Raw genomic sequence first — 18,269 nt, 5'->3', positions numbered from 1 at the left:
TTAGCTGGAAAACCTGAGGGGAAAAGACCTTTGGGGAGGCCATGGCGTAGGTAGGAGGATAATATTAAAATAGGTTTGAGGGAGGTGAGATATGATGGTACGGACTAGATTAATCTTGCTCAGGATAGGGACCAATGGTGGGCTTATGTGAGGGCGGCAATGAATCTCCGGGTTCCTTAAAAGCAATTTGTAAGAATTATTCGGTGAAATATAATCCTTCATTTAATTTTAGGTGTTCTTTTGTTGTTCGAAAATCGCGATATTGATGAAATCATAATAAATGTCTCCACTTTTTGGATACTTCGGTGAAAGTTAAGTTATTTTGGTATTTCTTTTTTGTAAAATAGTATTAACTGTTGTATAATTTAATCAAAATGTAGCAAAGACCGAAAGGTTGTTTGAATCTCGCGGGTTTTAAATGTGAAGTCATGTGTTCTGCTCGTTCAACCCCATTTATATCACAGTGATGTTGGCTCTCTTTACTCATTTTGAATTCAGATGATAATTTTTGGTCTTAACGAGAATTGAAAGAAAGAGTGTATATCCTTCAAAACAATCAATTTAATTACATATTTATGCCATATAAAATTCTACAAAAACGCTTCTATCGTGCCGACTACTATTTCCGATGCCTGTCATCCCGACGGCCGTCCGTGACAGTGCCGCCAACGTACAGAAGAAAATTCCACCAAAACAGCAAATAAAATAAGCCATCTGGAATGTGCTAAAAATTCGCACGTCATCTGTTTCTATGATGTCACTGCCCACTAGTGGGTCGTTATTGAAGTTGGTGCTATTTCGACGGTGCGGCGAGAAGTATAGGGTGAAACATTATTTACTTTCACACATTTTTATTGTTATATCTTTTTCTTGTTCGACGGTAATATACTGTTCATTATCAACATGAGGTTTTCAAGGTTATTGGAAGTATAATATTACAAGCACTCATGTTACAATTTTGACAAGTACTTTCAACAAATAAGCCCCTGTCTGTACAGTGTTCAACATGGCTTCATCGAATAGGGGCATACAGATAGGATCGGCGTGGTTTCAACGAAAAATCAACCTTAGGCCGCAGCATAGAGGAGTTCATTTAGTAACAGAAGAAATTCTTAGGCAAATGCCTGAAATATGTCAATTTTCAGTCGGATTATTTCATGTACAGAGTAAGTATTGGACGTTGGTTCCAATGCAAGCATGATATTTTTGGGTAAAATCTTGATAGGTTAGCAATTTAAAATATTCTTAGTTGAAGTTGAATTTTGTCTCTCTGACTGTTAGACTCATTTTAGTTTTTAATGTAATAATCTCACGTTGTAGCCATACCTAATATAGCATTGTCTTTGAATAGCTAGTTGAAGTTACATGTTTCTACTAGATTAAGTTGTAATGTAGATGTACATCCAGACCAATTCATTCTCTGTAAACTCGTTTTTGGCAGTACTGTGGAATGCCTATGTTTTGCAGCCTACAGTAACCAAAATAACCTAACCTTAACCAACCCTAACCAGAGATGTAACTCAATCTACATCATACATTGACCTATCATTTAAAATGGGAAAATGTTTAGAGTTCCCAAACTTAGAAAATGACTGTTTAATGTTTTGAGACAGATAGTTGACAGTATTCCTGTGACCACGATATATTATTTGAAACTCTTCATATTAGGCACATCTATCTAGCCTAGTTTAAATAAATCATACTTATCTACTTTATGGCATAAATGTATTTCATTGATATAATATGAGAACTACACTTTAGAAGAAATAGTATGTGAAAACAATTTCATTATATGCTGTTAGTAAAGCTAATATTGCTAAAATGGTATTACCTATACTACATTTTGAATAATTATCCTATATTTATTTATCTTTTTCGCAGTTCCAAACTTTGGTATGGTACTAATGGCGTTTAATTAACAGTTGTGATTCAGAGAAGTTTATACAAATGAGAATGGTTTTTATGGTTAGGTACTAAATTCTATTCCATAAATACCTCTAAATTTGATCATTATGACAGATAATTAAACAATTAATAATGTTTGGAAAGATTCTTCATTATTAATCACCGAGTAAAATGTTGAATAACTTGTGAAGTTCAAATTGTAAGGAAGAAAAATCTCGAGTGCAAAGGTACAAGAGACAGAGTAACCGACTATGAATTGCCCCATTTAGGTATGGACCCTAAGTGTAGTTTATATGCTTATGACAAGATGAATAGTTGTAGATATTTAGTTTATATTGTATGTAGACCTAGGTATATTACGGAAATTCCTCTTGGTAATGAAATTGTGAAAGTTAAATGTAGAAATGTGCACTATCGATTTGTAAATTGACAAATATTGACTAAGTTAGACCCCTACCCTGCTGATACATCATCAGTAATTGCTGTATATCATACTAATTCTGCAACTTTTATAAAGATTTCCTCTTAGGCCAATCTATTTATTGACTTCAACTGTAGCTTATCTTTCTATTGCTAATCTTTCAACATATCTTTCAGTTTATCTGTGCTAAATTAAACGTTGATAAGTATGGCGGACATTATCGAGGATCAGTGGCAGGTTATTTCAGGTTTTTGGTTCGCCTTGCATAGGCCTATTTATACGGTTTTTGGCAGACATACAAAAAACCTGAGCAAACCTAACCTGTCACTGATTCTTGATTATGTCTGTCTTACTGACCAAAGTTCAATTTGGTACAGAAGAAAATACCGGTAATTACTTTCAATTGAACTTCAATCGAAATTATTTAGGCCTATATATTAGTGAATGTGAATTTCCCAGTTTAGGCAGAGCTCTGGCACCTAGCCTTACAGTATTAGCTGTGTATTTGAAATGTTGATAATTTAAGATTGGATTTTGCTATATTTTCTGCGATTGTCGAGAAGATATACATACCTATGTAGAAGTAAACATTATTTTTACGATTCGAATAGGTCTACATTATGTAGCTATATAGGTCGGTGTAGGTCTATATTTTCTTGAATGATTGCACCAGAAAATTCTGAATTTGACACTCGATTTTTTTTTTTTTTTTGGGAGCCTTTTAGAAAGTATCATATTCCTTACTGTACGTTATTTAAGTATACTAACTTATCGACTTTTTTTTTTTTTTCAAAATCCATTAACTTGGAAACTGTCATATTTTTATTTATTATTTTTTGCATATTATGAAGGCAACACTTTGAAATATATTTTACTTTCACTCAGTTCTGTTGTTTACTATAACTGGAGTAATCTGCCTACCTAACACGTGACACTTCTGTGTTGACATTTCTGGAAAGATAAAATCATGAACCATTATTCTCCAAATATAGGTAGTAAGTATGAAATGGTGCTTAATCTCCTAACCTTGTATTATGTCTGTAGTTGATATATGCAACTCAAGTATGATTCGTAAATTATTACATTTTAGTAGATAGATACATTACAGCTGTGTATGTTACATTACAGAAGAATAAATTGATTGCAATTCAGGATGTAATGTTTCCTTTTACTATGCGAAAGAAACATTCAATATTTTGCATTGCCTATACAGTCGGCTACTAAGAACATAGCATTGGTAGACAAATAATTTGTGTTTCTTAATGAAAAATTTTAGATGCCCATTGGTGTTGGTTTGCATGGAACAATTTACGTTTACTTGTATTGCACAGAATGAATGTTGCGAATTGTTGAAGTGTATGAGAATATCTGTTTCTATAATACAAATATATAATGAAAAGACTGCTAAATACATACACAGACGAATATACCCTTGTGTACGAAAATTAATGCCGATGTGCTTGCATTAAGAATAATGCTGTTCATTGCTGTGGAGTAACGGTTAGCATGTCCGACTGTGAAACAGGCAGGTCTGGGTTCAAATTCTGGTTGGGACAAGTTATCTGGTTGAAGATTTTTCCTCCATTTCACTCAGACGCTAGATAACTATCGCAGTTGATAAAACGACATAAAATAAATTTAAAAAAATAATAATATTACACTAATCTAATGGCAATAAAGGCAGCTGTAATGTACAGTAAACGAATATTTCTTATTCTATTCTGTAAATATGGGCAGTCTAAGACTTCAAAGATCTGAACAGAAAATTGTATCATTTTTCATGCCATGAATGCATTTTTTATTTGACGTCGGTATATTACAAAACTATTTAATCAGTGTGATTTTGTTTACAATGTACCTTTTTTAGTCATTGCCTTTCTTGGACAAGGCTGTTTTTTAATGTACTATCCACATAGTATGAACATTGATATTATGTTGATTAGACTAGGTAATTGTAATCTGATTTCACTCTATGGAGTGAGGGAATGCAGTATCCAGGTTTCTATACGTAAAATTTCAGAATATGATTCAAATAAGGTTTTAAAACAACTAAAATATACTGAATAAGACAAATAAAACATACCGGTAATCATTAATTCTTGCTGGCTTCACAGTTAATTGGTTAGAACTAACATCCATTGTAGAAATATGATAAACAGTCATGAATTATTCCATAGTTTTAATAAAAACTAATAATTATTGTTTACAATTATCAGATTTCTCTTCTACTAAAAACAGAAGAGAAAAGCAAACTTGTTGTTATTCTAGGCTCTAGTAATTAATTTTATTCTGTAGCTCTGTACTTGGATAATTATACTATTTGTTATGCATGTATTAAAGGAGACTGTAATACATACAGTACCTATATAATTTTAGAATGATAGTGAAGTTTATGGAACTAGGGAGAATATTGCTATAGCCTATGGGTTATAATTTATTAGAAATATAATTTTGATAGTCTTTGGGCATTACAAGACTTGATCTCTTATTACTAGAATCAGAACTGGCCACTCAAAATTTATTTATTTAGCAGTATCATCTGCTGAATGATCATCTCCCAGAATGTACTACATGCGATAGGAGCCTTACCATCAAGCACATCATTACTGACTGAACTCGTCATAGCAACTGGAGAAAAGCAGTGAACATCTCCCCAGAATTGCCAAATACTGTGAGAGACTGTAGTTCTTGTGTAAGATTAGTTAAATTTTTAAAGTCATAAATTTGTATGATAGGCTGAGCTGGTCGCTTGGTGGGAATAAGACAGGCAAGTGGGGAACTAAGGTGGAGGGACACTCTAGCTCAGTTTTCCATATGTTGCCAGACAGTACTTGACGATTGGGTTCAGGTTGAGGTCTTTCATGATGTCAAAATTTCTTCGATATTCAAGAAGGGAACAACCTGTGGTTCTCCTTATGAACCTCATCTCCATTTGATGAAGGATAGGTGGAGCAGAGAAAAATTCTCTCTGGCACCGGGACTCGAACCCAGGTTTTCAGCTCTATGTGCTGACCTTTATCCACAAAGTCACACTGTATTCCACTTACAATCCCGGATTGAATCCTCTCAGTTTAAGTTCCCACCTCTTCGTTTTCCTTTAGTGGCCAACCCTCATGTGCTGTGTCACAGATGTGTGACAGTGGCACAGTGTCCAACACATTATGTGCAGAGGTTCACTCATTATGAGTGACTAAGTGGCCGGGATCCAACGGAATGAGTGCCGTCTTTTTTAAATCACTAAGTGATTATTTACGCATATCATATTATGATATACTGGAGTACATATGATATTTCCATGCAGGAATTCTGCATTACCATATGATATACGGCGTTCATTCCGTCGGATCCCGGCCACTTAGTCACTCGTAATGAGTGCACCTCTGCACATAGTGTGTTGGACATTGTGCCACGGTCACACATCTGTGACACAGTACATGAGGGTTGGCCACTAAAGGGAAACTAAGAGGTAGAACTTAAACTGAGAGGATTCAATCCGGCATCGGAACTGGAATCTGGTGTGACTTAGTGGACAAAGCGTCAGCATGTAGAGCTGAAAACCTGGGTTCGAGTCCCGGTGTCAGAGAGAATTTTTTTCTGCTCCACCCATCCTTCGTCATATGGTAATGCAGAATTCCTGCAAGGAAATATCATACATACTCCGGTACATCATATACATCATAAAACTCATCTCCACTGCCATCAAATTTTTCTCATCCATCTTCCAGGTGGTCCATGCCTTACTATCGTATGTTAGAACAGGTCTAGTAAGAGTCTTAAAGATTTGGAGTCTGGTGTGATTCTTTATTCGTGATGGTTTAAAAACTTGATTTATTATCCCAGCGACTTTGATATATTTTGTGTACCATGTCTTCATCTGTACTAAATGACATATTATAGCCCAAAAAATTAAGAGTTGATTCGTTCAATTAAAGTGCTATTAAATACAGATTTTTCTTTGAATAGGATATTTCCTTTTGAAGGCCAGAACTTCAGTTTTATCTGTAGAAATGCTAAGTCCAAAATCTGAGGTAATTTGTTGTAGATTATAAGCTGCATGCTGGAGATCATCTTCAGAAGTAGCAATTATAATTTGATCATCTGTACATAGCAGTGTTGCTGTGTCCAGATATGTGTTAGTAGACAGAGCAAATCCTGCATGATGGTTTCTTCTTCATAATTGAATTACAGTAGAGCATCGATTATCCAAATACTGACAACTGAAACATCGGTTAACTGAAAGTGTTCCAGTCGACAAATTTAAATTTGCACGCGTGCCATGTAGAAGTTTCGCTAGCGTGTTTGCGAGATTTAGCTCTAAAAAAAGTCTCTCAGCTCTGAAGCAAAAAAAAAAAAAAAAAAAAAACTCCTTTTCCTAAACTGGTAGGCCTACTTTAATGACCATTTTGAACTTGCCAAACGAGGCTAGTCAGTTCTCTATGTTATTTGTAAGATGTGTGATACAAAATATATACTGTATGTACAGTTTTGTGTTTAATATCAGGGTTTCTTTGATTCATACTGCCCCTATGGCACTGGTACAATTTGTTTTCGTAAATGATTGGTTATCTGAAAAATCAGTTATCCGAACACCCCCCCCCCCCTCCCCAATTGTTTCGGATAATCGATGCTCTACTGTATATGATTCATATATATTATAAACAGAAGGGGGGATAGTCCACAGTCTTGTCGTATTCCTAGATTTATTGGTGCTTATGAGGAAATACCTCGTTCAGTTTTGACAGCTATTTGGTTGTGCTTATAAATATTGTAGATTGCAGTTATAAATTGATAAGGCACATTGTCTTGTGCAGTAAAGTATAGCCTACTTTTTATATTATTCCAAAATCTCCCCATACATTGAAACCTGCCACTAAATCAACTCTTCCGCTTCTCTTTCGGGTTGATTTCCCCACATGTGATCCCATACTGCCGAACGTTTCTAATCACATATCAGCCCAGACCTTGTAAGAAAATTCAACATTGATTAACCCAGTGAACTGGAGTACTATCATGTACAGGTGCCAAGTGTTGAGTCATGACCTTCGACAGAGCCCCTTGAGAGCCTGAATGTCTTGTGGCAGACACATCTCACTTTACCACTTGGCAATCACTGTGCGCTGAGTTTCTAGCACAACCCAAGTCACAATGCCCATGCAGTGAACACTGTGATCATTCACTGACCTTGATATGGTGGCATTTACAGGAGCACTCTCATATTCGAATAACTACACTTTGTTCTGAGCTTTTGTTGGGACGTCATATTGATATAGCTAAGTTTTGTCACCTGATACAATACTCTTCACGTTGAGGAAGTTCCATTCTCAAACTGTTCTAGTACTTTCTGACACCATTGCACACAACATGTCCTTAGTTTCTCCAAAAATGAGTGGGGCACCCAAAGAGAACAAACCTTTCTAACATTCAGATGATCATGTACAATTGAAGGAATAGTCAGTATAGGGTGTGTGCATAGTTTCTTATATCTGTTGATATGTTAGCTGCCACTTCTGCTGCTATATTTTGCTTATGGCCTCAATGTTTTCTTGAGTGACCGATTCAGAGGGTCGTCCAGAATGTGAATCATCTGCAATTTTAAAATTTTCCATTTGGAGAACTCTTTACCACTAGAAGATTGTTGTCCCAATGTAGAAAGTCTTTCCCCAACATAGGAGTAATTTTCTCCAGGCACTGATCGAGAGTCAATCTGCCAAGCAAAATAATTATAGCGGTTAATTGAACGATATTTATTCTTAGACCACTCCCAACATTTTAATGTACTTTCATTGCCACTACTGTTCAAGAAATGTTGTAAAGGTCGCATCTTTTTGTCTACTGGACCACTTTTCATCTTCCTTTTCATCCTTCACAATGACAAGAAGGGTGTCTGGCCAACTGTTTACACATAGGAATATTATAAAACTTTCCTAGACTTAGCGCCATTTGAGAATGTTGTCATCTGCTGTATGTGCTGTAACATTTCTGGTATGTGACGACACAAGCTTATACAGTAGAACCAATCGGAATCAGTCTGTAACAAGTGCTTCCTGAGTTCGTTTGTTCTCATGTAAATGTTTCAATATATTGAATAAGTAAAACTAACATATATACTGTGTGTATAAGATAAATAGGTAAATGGAGAGAGAGAGTTTGTAAAAAGTCAAGTATTGCACAGGCAGGCATTGGAAATAGGTGTACAATTATTTTAAAAACATTGACGAGCAGAATGCTGTCGGCCATCATGATGCTGGCTGCAACATTGCAAATGTGCAAGAAACAACTGCAGAAACATGTGGTGTGGGATTGAGAACTGTCCAAAGAATATTGTTAGTGAGGGTTTGTTTGGTGTCATGTTACAGCAATCAGTTGCTAAGGTCATTATTGTCTTTGATAATTTAAATTCCCTGTAGTGCTATTTGTATTGCACCGTGCACGTGAAGTATGATGTGGCAATGATGTACGCTGCCTTGCTCTTTCTATCTGTCTCGATGCCAATGCTAGCAGATGACCACCTTCCCAATTGCCGTCGATTCTAGTGACTTGTATTGTTCATGTATTGTATAATACTTTCATTATATTTACTTTTATTAAGTAGCCATGTATTGTGGGTCCCTATCACCACAGAATGGAGCGTCCTCAGGTTGCGGATAGAGGAGATGACCTCCAGATATGGAGGGTAGCTGCGAATATATTGAATAAGCAGTCATGGACAGCTGATAAGGGGTAGTCCTCCAGCTTGGGGGTTGGGCGAAGAGCTAACAACCCATCACCATAAAAACAGCTTGTTATGAAACCTTACAATAAGCCTTGAAGTGAATGGATTTGAGGGAAGTGGGATATGATGATAGAGACTGGATTAATCTTGCACAGGATAGGGACCGACAGTGGGCTTTTGTGAGGGCAGCAATGAACCTACGGGTTCCTTAAAAACCATTTGTAAGTAAGTAAGTTGCCTATAAGACCGTGCAGTTATGCAAATGTAAATAGATTCTTAAAAAAAAATCGGGGTAGACTGTATCAGGAACAAAGCTGCAAGTTTTATACATGAATATGTTTTTTGGGATGGGATGTTGAATGTAAGGTATAAGAATGAAGAAATGCACTCAGGTTTAGTAGTCAAGTATAATTTCATTTATAACAGGTTGCTATCTTATATATATTGAGTATAAACATGTCAGTTGTTACGGTAACTATCATGCTCTATCATTTGCTACTCATGGCTTATACACCTGCTCCTATTTGCACTGCATATGCCTCGACATGATGAAATTTCTCTCTTCACTGAACTTTACTTACACGAATTTTTCCAGTTTAACTTGTCGACTGCTGATTATTTCTCAATTGGGCTTGTAACCTGGTTTGTTACAAATCATTTGAAATCATTTGACACCACTGTGAATGTTCTGTCACTTCTTATTCTCGAGTTACATTGCCTTGGTTGCAGCGCAACCTGCCAATTCATTTCTCAACTTTCCCCTCCCGCTTATCACTAGATGACGTTACCTGCTCCAACTCAAGATCACATTGGGTACATTTATCCTTCATCTATTGATTGCCGTTTTCTTCATTGGAATATGTCATGTAATTTAGAAATTATAGGCACGACAAAACTGGTCTGTAAATGTGTCAGTCGACTTTCTGGGATGGCACCTTAGTAGAGTACTGACTGAGATGAACAGTCATATTTACATAAAAAAAATCGGTAGCTAGAAATATGTATTGAATGTGGATTTCAATATAGGTCTAAGTATATTGTAATATGAAAATGACTGCCCTATATTGTTCACTAATTTTGGTGCTCTTTGCAAATGGTCACTGACATACTTCCACTCTAAAGGTGTTCCTCGGTGGACAAATCCAAGATATTTTTGATAGGTTCATGTACTCGTATTTTAGTAGTAAGCCTATTATATCATTTTCATAGACCACTTTCTCATTTAGCATAAAATTTATTTGTTCTCTAGTTATTAATCTTTGCTTGTATATGCAGCGTCCTATTAATGTCTTCACTTTCATCCACATCTTGGGAATCACCTCGCATGGAATGATCTTGTTTTAATTAATTTTTGCAGTATATTTAAACCAGAAGTCTTAAGACTTGAAAAACTTCATGGTAAAAACATGTTAAACCAGTGATCACTCTGAAGTTAAAAAACTTATTTACACAATTGTGTGTGTGTGTGTGTGTGTGTGTGTGCGTGCGTGTTTTTTTTTTTTTCCTCAACTCAGTTTCTAAGTCTCTCAAGTTTATATGAGCTTTTAGGCTATCATGGTGACTGATTAGAATTAGACTTTTGGGTAATCCACTGTGTCCTGTACTACTATTATTCATCCCGTCTTATTTATGAAGGATTTGATACAGTGGGCAGCATTTATCATGATCTGCGTGATCTGAAGATAACAGTGCTGGTCAGTGGTAAAGTACAGAATCCTGCTCACTAGCAGATGAAGAATATGCAGGTTCGAAACCTTCTTTATGTGATTTTTTATAACATTTCATTATTTTATTAAATAATTACTTTCAATCAAAATTTTGTTTTCATCCTCATTGCTTCATAGTATCAACTTTCTTTCCTAATACCAAATATATTATATATTGCGTTTGGGTCAGTTTTAGTTAATTGCAATATTGTTGATAGTCGTGTAGATGAATGTGTGCACATATAAGGAGCACCACATGCCTGTGTTTTATTTCCTGTCATCATACTGAGTTCTACTATGGCTGATTGCACATACAAGGACGTAAGCTCAAGGAAATCACTCCTTACTCTTGTTAATACTGCAGGTTACTCGATTGTCCAGACTGCAAGGAGGATCAACATCCCTATATCTACAGCCCACAGGTGGGTGCAATTATCCAGGAAAGGTGTTGAACACTGTCGTCTAGGTTCTGGAAGAAGACGTGTGTCCACTCCTGAGCAGAATGCAGCTCTGATTGCAGAAGCAGTCAGGAATCCTTACCAGTCTGCTTCTGCCATTAGAACTAATTCGCTGGATCTTCTCGAATAGCTCTGTGGTGTTTAAAAAGATGCAGGACTCTTCACTCGCATAGAAACAAAGAAAGAACACCTAAAAGACACTCATAAGCTGCTTCACCTCACGTTTACAGAGAAAAATGTCAAGCGTAACTGAAATAGAGTCATATTCTCAGATGAGATGACATTTTCTTCTGTATGCAGGGGGGAAAGTGATTGTTTACATCCATGAGATACAACAAAAGATACGTGGTTAAGCATTTTCGCCAAGGCCGTGTATCTGTATCTTGTTGGGGCTGGATGCCTTGTGATGATCTGGGTGTTTTGTGGATGCTCGACGGAACACTGAACAGGGAACAGTACAAAGTCATCCTTGAATATGCCTTGATTCCTTCTGTGAGGATGCGTTATCCTGATGGAGTTACTGATTTCGTACAGGATAATCATCCTGTTCATACATCCAATGCAGTTTCATATTGGTTTGCTGAGAGGCTGGATATCACTATGATGGTCTGATCTCCCTCTTCATTCAATTTGAATCCCATTGAAAATGTGTGGGCAGGGTTGAAAAAAGGAGTGGAGTCGAATTGGCCTGCAAATCAACAGGACATAGGATGCCTTGTGGGCTTAAATTCAAGAAGCCTGGGGTACAGTGTTGACATGTCTTCGGTACTGTATAAATTTGATTTCATCAATGCCTCGAAGGTTTAGGCAAGTAATTCGGGCTGAAAGGTCACATACCCGATATTAGAAGTATTGTCTTTTTATAGAATAACTCTTCTTGGGTTCTCAGCCAGGTGAGTTGGAGATTAGCTTCCAAGCTTTCGATAGCTAGCTCTGCCATCTTCTTCAGGGACGAAGAAGATGGCAGAGCTAGCTGTCGAAAGCTTGGAAGCTAATCTCCAACTCACCTGGCTGAGAACCCGAGAAGAGTTATTCTATATCAAACGCCGGGAAAGCCTCAAGTCATACATTATTGTCTTTTTGTTGTTTTTCATATGAGAATATTTATTTTCGTTGGAATGTGTTCCTTCATTATTTATTTTCATTGATGTTAGATGAAAGTAAAAAGCTTATTTTTCGTTTTTGTGTCTGCATATCATTGCCACAACTCACAAACGATTTAAATGCAAAAAAACAGACAATAACTGGCATGCTAAAGGTGTTTTTGTTCAACAAAAAATAAAAATAAGACCAATGTACATCTAGAGCAAACCTGGGACGGTAGTGTTCTAGGACAAAGAGCAACAAGAACGCCCATGTTGCAAGTTGTCGGCTGCCTTATATGACATCAGCTGCTATGAGACTAGTAGAGTTACAGTGCTAACTGCTACGATAGTTAGCCAGCAATAAGCGAAGATCTTTTATGCTTATTTTTAAGTGTAATTGGGAAGAAATGTTCTTTATTGAATTTGAAGCAATGCAAGATATTTGATAGACCTATTTAAAAAGACTTTACTTAAATCATTTAAAGAAATTCAGTGTACAACGAAGTGAAGACCTTCCAAATGAAGCTTCGTTTATGGAAACTCAGTCAAAATCTAAAATCATTTTGCTTTTTCCAAGGCTTATTCTTTCACCCATTGCATCAGCAGTCTTATTTAGAAGAATATTCACAAGTGCTTGCAGGATTACAGAATCAGTTTGAATGTAGATTTTAGGACTTGAAAAGCTTGTATCTTAATTTGAAATATTTGGTGCGCCATTCTTGTATAAGGTTGAGTCGGGTATTCTGGAATTACAAATGGAAATAATTGATCTCTAGTGTAATAGACGTATGAGAGCCAAATTTTATCATTAAAGGGATTTGACAGAATTTTCCTCCATAATTTTTCTGTGTCTGCTTAAATATGGAGCAAATATCTTTTATATGTTTGGCACCACATATTTGTATGAACAGTTGTTTTCCATGATGAAATTACGCAAGTGTGGTCCAAAGAGTAGCTTATCTGTCAGGCACCTGAAAGCCACTCTTAGATTAAAATCAGCACAAAAAGATATATATATATATTAAACGTTTAGTTCAGAATAATATTAAATATTAATGAATACGTAGTTCAGAAAAAGCTTTATTCAAGAGAATATGAAGTTCATTACGCAGAAGAAATAAAAGTGTATGTTTTACTAAAGAAATGTAAAAGTTAATTTATGAGCAGGTATATGCTTGAAATGTATTGTAATATAATTTTTATTAAAAATGTAGCATTAAAAATGCGTCATTGCTTTGATCATATTTGTAAGTTAGTGATGATATTGTAGTTCGTGTGTTATATTAGTGATAATATTGTAGTTCGTGTGTTATATTAGTGATAATATTGTAGTTCATGTATTATATTACTCCTTGAACTTTAAAATACTCGTCATAAAATTCTACAATGCACACCACTATTGCAGCAAGCTTGGATTCGAGGGCTAGACTGTGGACTCACCTTGTCAGTGGGGGAAGAGCATGCTTACATGGGCACTGACCTGTCAGGAAATTTACATCTGAATTTTCACCTGATTGTATGACATGATTTCCTATACAGTAGAACCTCTATTATCCATGATAATGAAGGGGTTGGACTGAATGGTTAATCGAAAAAATCAGATAATCCATACCACAAAAGATTTTCATAAATTAAATGTGTAATATAACAGTTTTGTAATTTGAAGCTCCTATTGCACTGCAACCACTGGCGTATTCATTCTACACACTACACTAATGCTGGTTGTAACTGATAAACACAATGAAGTATAGTAATACCCTAGACCATAATATATAGCCAGATTGCTTGGCCTTATAGGCTTTGACAGTAACAACTTTTGTCAAGTTTACTATGCTGCCATCTAGTTGTTACATAAGGAGTCATGTTATAACTCCAATTTGAATTGCATTAGTGACTTTACTGCCATCTCATGTTCGTTTATGGCAAACAGGTGGTGATTCTGGCGGTTCTCTTCAAAGTGCTACCAATTTTAACATAGGGATGAGCAATCTGTTATATTATATGTGATCTGGGGGAATAGTGCACGAGTTTGCAATTGTGTGGGTGTTGTTGGAGTCGTTTCTTTGAAATTAGGTAGTGACTATTTTACAAGTTGGGAAAAACACCAGTTTCCACAGTAATTGTTTCTATTGTCGGCAGCAATAGCATTCCTACTACATACTGTGTAATGGTAAAGGCTTGTAATAACTTCTAGAAAAAAATACGTACAGTACTAACATAATATACAATATTATTTTTTTTTGTACCAAAAAAAAAATAAAGCATGAGAAAGACACTCAGATAATCTGCCAATCGGTTAATAGGGTGACGGATAATTGGGGTTCTACTGTACTTCATATATGTGTTGTAGGCTATATGTATACATATACATTCCCGTAATGAATATCGCACAATTGACAAAACAAACGACCTGCACTCAATCACAGAGAAACTAATGCTGTCACTATCAAATGTGTGCATCTCCTCCTAGCAGCAGACTTGCAGAAACTTATCAGATAAGTGGCCAAACAGCTTCTTGCTCTAGATGGCTCAAACTCATTGTATTTATGTGCTTGTAAATGTTTCTGTGTATATATAAAAGAAAACAAAACTAAAGAACCTGGTAGTCACGTCCCTTTGCCCTTTCACTATGTTATTGTTGTTGTTGTTGTCAACTGTCCGAACTCAGGTTAAAACCTCGTGACACCAATAAGGCATCATTCATGATACAACTAAGCCAGGAGATAATGGGGTAGGATGGCCAGTTCCTTTCCTCCTCCATCACTCCATACATCACTGACTAGTAACATGTTTCACTAGTCAGACTTCAGATGTATGCAAACAATTGTTCTTCCTCTGACACATATCATCAAGTGAGATGTACTGTCTAGTAATACTCGTAGATGTACATATCAGACAGAACCTCAGTCATAGGTATACCTGGTAATACTTTTATCATTTTTTTAAATAATATTTTTTGCTCCTCTGTCACAAAATACACAAAATATGATTGAGCTATAACCCATTGGCCTGCTAATCAAAGTATAGCCCTTTTTTCGCATCACTATCATTGGTGACAGGTGACAAACTTTAGTTTAGCACAGTGGTCATCAGCACTCACTCAAGTGTAACATGCAGAAGGGAGAAGTAGAAAGCAAGCCTGCCAGCAACCACGGATGCACGCCAGTGTAAGATTCTAGCCCGAGGGTGCACTGTCCTGATGACCGCTGGTTTAGCACAAAGAAGTTCTTCTATGCCAATCACATTGTTCTCCAATGATCAAAGTTTAATTACTATATTTGTCGGCAATTTCTTTACATCTCAACTGTTGACCATGATACCGATCCAATAATACCACTACCATCTTCACCCCATACAACTTCTGAAAGCAATCTCTTGACTCTGTGTTCTCGCAGATACCATCGTTTTCAGCATCATCACAACCAATGTCATTGTTTCAATAAGGAACAATTGGGTTCCTTTTTCTAAGGGTAATTATGGTGGAATATGTCCAATCAAACAAGAAATAATTAGGATGTTGGGATTTAGCACTTGTACCTGAATCAGGCAGGGCATTGACAAGAATCTGAAGTCTGTAGCCATCTTATTTTCTACACATACATTGATAATGCAGAGAAACAACTCAAAACATTCCAGTCCAGTAAAATTCATGTTCTGAGAGCATTGGCAGCACAAATGTGTGCCAATAGACAATTCTGAACAGTTTCATGTGAGAAACTTTTTAAAGAAATCATGTATATATTAATGTTTTTAATCTTATTGTTTTGAAGTTCGTTCTTCTATTGCAAGTAAGTTACATAAGGACTCTTTACTTGTACCTTTACACTGTAGTTCATAATATATACTCTAATAATATGACGATTTTATAGTATACTATTGCAATATGGAGTTTTTAATTATATAATGGTAATGTATGCTTTTTTGAAACATTAATTGCGAAATACTGTATGAATTAACATTATGAGGATTCATGGACATTTTTATAGTTAGTATGGCAGCTACCTTAATTACCTTCACATATGTTGTGAACGGCAGCAAAACTTTGTCGAGTTTAGAAGAGAGGCAGGCATCCTTCATGATTTCCCTTGTGTGCAATTTGACCCATGCTTCATGATTGATGCACACTGATTTTGATTACTGCTCTTAGTTGATCTATGTCTGGATCCTTGTGAAAAGGATGCATGTATGCATGCATGCTGTACTTTGTTTTGGTTTTTGACAGTTGCATATGAACATTTAGATTCATTGGAATTGTGTATTCAAAGAAGATAGTGATAATAATAACATGGAATATACTAATCTGTCGAAAAAAAATAAATGCACATGCATAAAGTACCATCAAAATATTATTTGTCAAAAATTTTTTATCACATATATGTTTGTGAAAATTTTGTAAAAATACAAGTTATGGTTATTAATTAATTATTGATCTTCATTGTTACACGTTAGGCATCTTAACTTTTAATATCAGCTAGATGTCCACAATTTCTTGCACAGTCCTAAAAATATTTAATATTTCATTAGGTACAGTAATTGGAACTTGATATCTTACAATGTACCATAACTCTAACAGGTACGAAACCATATGATGATGATTAAAAAATTAAGATAGTTGTTCAGTCAACTGTCCGAAGACAGGTCTGAACCTCACAAGTGATACCAATAAGGCACAGTTATGAGGCAACTAAGTCAGGAGATAATGGGGTAGGGTAGCTCGTAGATGCCGACTTGTAAAATTTATTGGGAGTGCTCACTCAGGAAAGGAAAATCACATTGAAGTTTAATATAATTTATGTTGAAACTGTTCTTCATTACAACAAATGATATTATTAATTGGTAAATATAAACACACTGTTCATAGTCTGTTTAATAAATAATTGTTTCATTATTAACAACACTACCATTTTTCATGGCGATTAATAAAATCTTAACATGTTTTACCACAGAAGGGTGGCCCTTTTGCAAATTACGTTTTCATAACAAATATCTTCCTGCAAATTTCATTTTTATGAAGAACTCATTTGCTATTTCATCCAAATCTAAATGCAGAGCTTCTTCTCTGTGGTAATGAACAATAGCTACATCATTCATTCGCTGTTGACCCATGATAGACCTAATGTAGGATTTAAGTCTACAGAGAGAGAAGAATGATTGCTCAGCAGTAGAGGTAGACACTGGTATTGTAAGGAGTTAATATCATTACGAAGAAAAGCTTGTTTCCGAAGGAGATCAAAAACAGTTTGAAAATCTATGATGTGGTTTAGTTTTGAGCTTGCAATATCTAATAACATGTCCCTGTGTAAAAGTAGCCTCTCCTTGTCCAAGTCATCTCCATAAAATGAGAGAATTTCTTCCAGTTCCTTATCACTGTCATTCAAACCACCAATTAGAAAATTCTCAATCTTAACAAGAAAATCTGCAGTAAAAGTATCAGTGTGATTATCCAAACAGTTCACAATATTGTCAACAACTTTGTAGAACTCTTTACAATACAAATCTTTAAAAGATAATAGTTGTGGGAACTGGGAAGTCTGTATATAAATAATGTTGGGGTTGCCGAGCACCCCTAGTAATTATTTTGGGGGTGCTCAAAATGCAAAGCAATCCTGAAGTTGGCGCCTATGGGGTGGCTAGTTCCTTTCCCACTCCATTGCATACATCGCTGACTAGCTACATATTACACTAATTAGACTTCAGATGTATACAAACAATTGTTCTTCCTTTCACACATATTGTCAAGTATACTTGTTTTTTTGAAAGATGGGACATGACAGGAGCGTTGCGATCGGAAAAACAACTGAATGTCACATAGCGTGGTAGGCCTGTTGCTATGGTAACAACGATTGAGTTGCCAAACTTACAGTTCCCACGTGGCGAATGCTTAATAGCTCTTTTGGAGACATTTGTTGTGCACACAATGTGAGCATTTGTACATTTCGTCCTTGATACTCTGTCGATTTTTATATTGTTTTCTTACCTTCG

The 18,269-nt window shown here is 35.9% G+C and overlaps 1 protein-coding gene across 1 annotated transcript in view; it reads left to right on the top strand.

Annotated features, from left to right (window-relative positions):
- The first annotated feature begins 763 nt into the window (after positions 1-763).
- Positions 764-18,269, top strand: part of LOC138704820 (UPF0047 protein YjbQ) — a 73,809-nt gene continuing 56,303 nt past the window's right edge. Inside the window, exon 1 of the mRNA XM_069833106.1 lies at positions 764-1,166. Within this exon, the coding sequence (XP_069689207.1) occupies positions 1,007-1,166 (160 nt within the window). The 5' untranslated portion in view covers positions 764-1,006. The remainder of the gene's footprint in view (positions 1,167-18,269) is intronic.

Source organism: Periplaneta americana, chromosome 8 (genome assembly GCF_040183065.1).
Source record: "Periplaneta americana isolate PAMFEO1 chromosome 8, P.americana_PAMFEO1_priV1, whole genome shotgun sequence".
NCBI lineage: Eukaryota > Metazoa > Arthropoda > Insecta > Blattodea > Blattidae > Periplaneta > Periplaneta americana.
Note: the sequence above shows the minus strand (reverse complement) of the source record. Positions and strands in the feature narration are given on the sequence as shown.